Source organism: Prunus mume, linkage group LG4 (genome assembly GCF_029339155.1).
Source record: "Prunus mume cultivar Tortuosa linkage group LG4, ASM2933915v1, whole genome shotgun sequence".
Lineage (NCBI taxonomy): Eukaryota > Viridiplantae > Streptophyta > Magnoliopsida > Rosales > Rosaceae > Prunus > Prunus mume.
Window position 1 is genome coordinate 21848889 of NC_142701.1, and position 5028 is coordinate 21853916.

The 5028-nt window shown below is 35.7% G+C and overlaps 1 protein-coding gene across 1 annotated transcript; it reads left to right on the forward strand.

Annotated features, from left to right (window-relative positions):
* The first annotated feature begins 1565 nt into the window (after window positions 1–1565).
* CYCD6;1 (Cyclin D6;1) lies at window positions 1566–3731 on the forward strand. The gene is made up of 6 exons (XM_008231974.3): window positions 1566–1927; window positions 2087–2167; window positions 2379–2474; window positions 2555–2756; window positions 2867–2997; window positions 3109–3731. Exons 1-6 carry the CDS (start codon window positions 1751–1753, stop codon window positions 3361–3363), a joined length of 942 nt encoding a protein of 313 aa, XP_008230196.3. The 5' UTR covers window positions 1566–1750; the 3' UTR covers window positions 3364–3731.
* The last annotated feature ends 1297 nt before the right edge of the window (window positions 3732–5028 follow it).

The window sequence follows — 5028 nt, forward strand, 5'->3', positions numbered from 1 at the left end:
GCTGCAAATACATATACATCCTTTATGTACTTGTTTATCAAATTAATTTGAAAACGATTAGCAAAGTATCTCAAAATTGTTATTTTAATCAAGGACTATAATTTGTGGAATCATTGATGGCTATAATTTGAATGCATGTATAATTAGTATTGGTGCATGTGTATGGTTGGTAATGTGCCTCTTCATTGGGTCGTGCCTATTAAGCACGTTCAGTTATGATACCTTATTTGAGTATTATTGGACAAAACTTAACTGCTAAGCCGTAAGGAAAGTAGCACTTAGCACTTACAAGAGGCACCCATGATATGTTGTTAGTTGAACAAGTTACGACATATGGGTCATTGACTTCAATTGAATCAAACCCCACCATGATTGAAATTTAATTATATACAGTCTCAGCGGTGATCATGCACGTTATGATGCAGTGGGAGAGTATGACCATGTAAGTAGTAAAATATTTGTCCTTTTATTAGTCTTTTTCTACTTGTAAGAAAGAATGGAGACTCATTCAATTTGGGACATATGCTCGAGCTGTCACTCTGCCATGGCCATGAAAAGACTGAATTATATTGTTTGTGACTTTGTGTTTGGGGATCCATCCATCCATCCCCATCTTAATAAAGACTTTCGCAACTGGAGTGGTTACATAGTTTGGTGTAAAGCGGCAACGTTTCAAACCTCCTTGTTGTTTCCTTGGTTGACTAATTTATCCTTGGTTTTTCATTTCCACGACCTATGAGGATATAAAACTCTTATAAATATTATTCTTCCTACTTCCTAGTTGCCTCTCTGTCTATCAATATGGGTAAATTTAAACACAATCCTCTACAACTGTGCTAATGAAATACATGGAAGAAGAGGGTGGGGAGAGTAGATGAAGAGGTTGAAACAACATTATTTTATTTCTAGACCTATGTTAGGGGTTTTTTTCAATGCTTAGATTTCCTCGATTGAATAGTCATACAAGGCCGGATCATACACATATCAAGGAAGAAAATCATGAGTGATTTTTAATCTTACGATTTTCTCCCTTGATCTATATGTGCTCATATCATACCTAATTGTGATGTTATTATATAAACAATATACCTTATTGTGCATTCCAAAAAAAATACTAAATTAGATTCCAATGTTTGTATTTCATTTTTTATATATGTACATAAGAAATTAACAGTATTACCATTAACAGATTGTTAAACATAAGAAATGTTAAAAGACCAACATCTAAAACTAAAAATGTGAGGACTAAACTCAATGACAGTTAATCGTTCTAGACCTAGATCTAAGAACCCCTATTTTAAAATACATAAACGTGGTTGAAAGGGTGGATTGGCTCAAATAGCAAAACGTCAAAGGCCAATAAATTAGAAAAGAAAAAAAAAACCCCAAGTTTTCACTCCAATCCAACCATTCCTGTGGTGTGAGGTCCACTCTAACTCCTTTGTGCTGCAACCCATCTGATCAAAACCCTCTCATCCCAATTTTTCTTTCCCGATAGCATTACGATATGTCAATGCAAATTGCAAAAACACTATAAGAAGATAGAGTGGAGTCATAGAGAGAGCTGTAAAGGAGTGAAGTCCAAACCTTACCCACACTCAATCACTGCAGCATACATACCCTTTTCTTTGCAGCAAAACACCACCAAATTCTCTGCTTTTTTTTTACTTACCACTTGCTTTGCTTTGCTTTCAACAATGTCTTTCTTGCTCTGTCCTCAGACTCGCTGAAAACTTAACCAGACTCATCCATGGAGCTCGACCTTGAAAACCCACTTACAATCTCCCATGACATCCACTCTGATACACTCACTTCAATGTTTTCCCTTGAATCTGATCACATGCCATCAGAGACTTACTTTCAAACCCTTCAAGCTAGAGACCTTGACATCTCCATTCGAAGGGAAGCCATAGCTTCCATCTCACAGGTACTAATTCTCATGAGAAATGAGGAAAAAAAACCCCCTTCAATTTGCTCATGTTTGCCAATTCAAGAAACCAGAAACTGTTTTTGCTCACTTTATTTTCCTTTCACCTTGTGTTTCTTCTGACTTCTGAACTTGTTTTAATCTATGTTGTCATTGCAGCTTTGTTGTAACTATGACAACCTTTTGCAGTACCTTGCTGTCAATTATCTTGACCGGTTCTTGTCCTGCCAAGGAATGCTGGTAAAGAAACTCACACCATGGTGTTTGCTTCTTAAAAGATTAACAATTTGGAAGCATTTTTCTTGCTTTTGAAAACAAAAATTGTATTAATTAACAATTTGGGTCCTAAAAGAATGGATGGTTCTTCCAAATGGCAACAAATGGCACATTAGAAATTGTTTCTCGGTTCAAGTCTTTTTTATGAGATTTAAAATGATGCTTGGTATAACAGCAACCAAAGCCATGGCTCATCAAGCTTCTTGCAATCTCCTGCGTTTCTTTAGCTGCCAAGATGAAGAAAGCAGATTTCTCTCTTGCTGATGTTCAGGTAAAACTAAACACTTTTATTAATTTTGTATACTTTTTCATTCATGGTCTTAGATTTGATGAGTGTTTTGGTATGTATAGGGTGATGGAGGCATCATTTTCGACACGCAAACGATCCAAAGGATGGAAGTGCTGATTTTGGGAGCTCTAAAATGGAGAATGCGATCCATCACACCCTTCTCTTTCATTTCATTTTTCAATTCTCTGTTCAAACTAGAAGACCCGCCATTGCTGCAGGCTCTCAAAGCCAGAGCCGCCCAAATCATCTTCAAATCTCAAAAGGGTACTTCCATAAGATAAAAACTTCGCATGGAAATTTAACTCAGTTTCTGTTCAGGAATTAAATTTTCCACCTTGATGAACAGTGTTACCAAAAGCTTCTGTTGTTTGCAGATGTTGAGCTTTTGGGGTTTAAGCCATCAATAATTGCTGCCTCCGCACTTCTCTCTGCTTCTCATGAATTATTCCCTATGCAATACCCCTGCTTTAAAAAAGCACTCTCCAACTGTTCATATGTAAATAAGGTAAAAGACCATTCTTTAATAAACACAGTCTTGATCATTGTTGTATGAAAGTATGCATCTTTACATGTCAACTAATAATTATGTTTTCTTTTTCTTTTTCTTTTTCTTTAGGAAAACATGTTGCAATGCTACAGTGCAATGCAGGACATTGTGGCTGATGGATTTGATTCAGTGTTAGAGACGGTGTCTAGCGCAGTGACAGCAGCCAATGTGCTAGACCATAATTTTTCAAGCTCTGCAGAAAGTGGAAAGACTACCGTCACCGGCATGACCCCCTTAAGATTGGAGAGGGACATGAAGAGGAGAAAAATTAGTGAATATTGTAAAGATCACAGGGTCCAAATTTCTCAGATCCAAAACTGCTGAGACCAATCTTAGCTATTTCCACAGCTTATCACTTCAATGGTCTCTCTGAGAGTGACACTAGCTTGTAGTTGCCCCAATAAAAAAAGAGAAAATGGTCAAGAAACAAATAGAGAAAGAAAAGAAGGAAGAAAAAAAAACTGATGGGAGAGAGAGAGAAAGAAGCAGAAGAAGTTTCTCTCATGGATCATGGATGGACCAAACCAAACCAAACACTGTCAGTTACATTTTCTTTGGTAGGAGAAGAAATTAAAAGGAATTGTTCTCTCTTGTGTTTTCTTAAGCTATCTTCTTTTTGTTTTCTTTAGGAACCAAACAAAGACAAGAAGACATAATAAATAAACTTTGAATTGAATTTTTTGTTCTTTCAATTCTGTATGTGTTGGTTTTTAGCTTTGTTAGTTTCTGGAGGATAAATAATAACCAGACAAACTCAATTCTGTACCTTGCTTGCAGTCAGCGCGGGAAAAAGAGTTTTTGGATAAAATTACTCTTTTACCCCGTCACAGTGTGACTTTGGAAGAAGAAATTGATGGGTTCTTTCTTTGCTTAAACAGTTACCAATAAATTTGGACAGCTGCAAAAATTCTCTGTTTCTTTCTGAGTGTATGTTTTTCTTTCTGCTCTGAGATTATGAAGTAATTGAAGCATCGTTAGTTTCAGTTAAAATAAATCAAATCATGTGAGCCGTCTGATGGTCCCCATGGCCACCGCTGATGAGATTTCTTAATCAAAGATATCTATCTGGCCCAACTTTGGAGATTTCTGTTTCTGTACCTGGAAGATGATGGCAACTGCACAGAGGAAATTGGGACCACATAATACAAATAATAATACAAATTTATGAATTACCCCTAATTAATTATAGACTAAGATACCAGATTTATGACACAAACGAAGCGTAATCATTGTTTAAGCAAGGAGCATGGTTGCATTACACCAAAGGAATATAAAAACAAAAGAAAAAAAGACAAAAAAAAGACCCAGAGGAAGCAGTCTCTTTCTTGGTTTTGTTAATATGAAAAGAAAATTGCTACTCTTATTAAAATAATAATAATAAATTAATAAGAGTAGCAATCTTCTTTACTTGAAAATACAATGTAAATCTAGTTTTTTTTTTTACCACAAGTGTTAGTTTGAACTACAGGTAAGGAGGATTTCTCACACACACATATGATGTCGTGGAGATTTGAATTTGAAACTTCTAGTCTGCAAATCAAGATATTTTTCCACTAGGCTAAACCCATTGGAAAATCTAGTTTGTTTTGAGTGATCTAATCATATTTTTTATGGACTTTCCTCTACTAAACTTAATTATGAACCTTTTTAAGTTCGAATGAATGATTAAATATGAAGGCAGTGGGGTGAGTTCTGACATTAAGTAGTTGGCCATCTGACCTGTTCTCCACAGATCAAAGGACCATTTTTGAACAATTCAAACTCATTGGTGAATTGATATTTTATATTCTATCAATATAATAAAAAGATTTATATAGAATAATAGAAGTACTTCTTTAAAATTCTGTTTTGAGTTTTGACTTGGAAGAGAAGTGGGTAGAGGTGGTAATTGCAGTGTCTTAGGACAGAGATAGTACTGGGCCTGTTCTGATCTTATATCATCCTCTGGTCCATGGACCATGGCTGCAGAACACTTCTCTTTTCCTAATT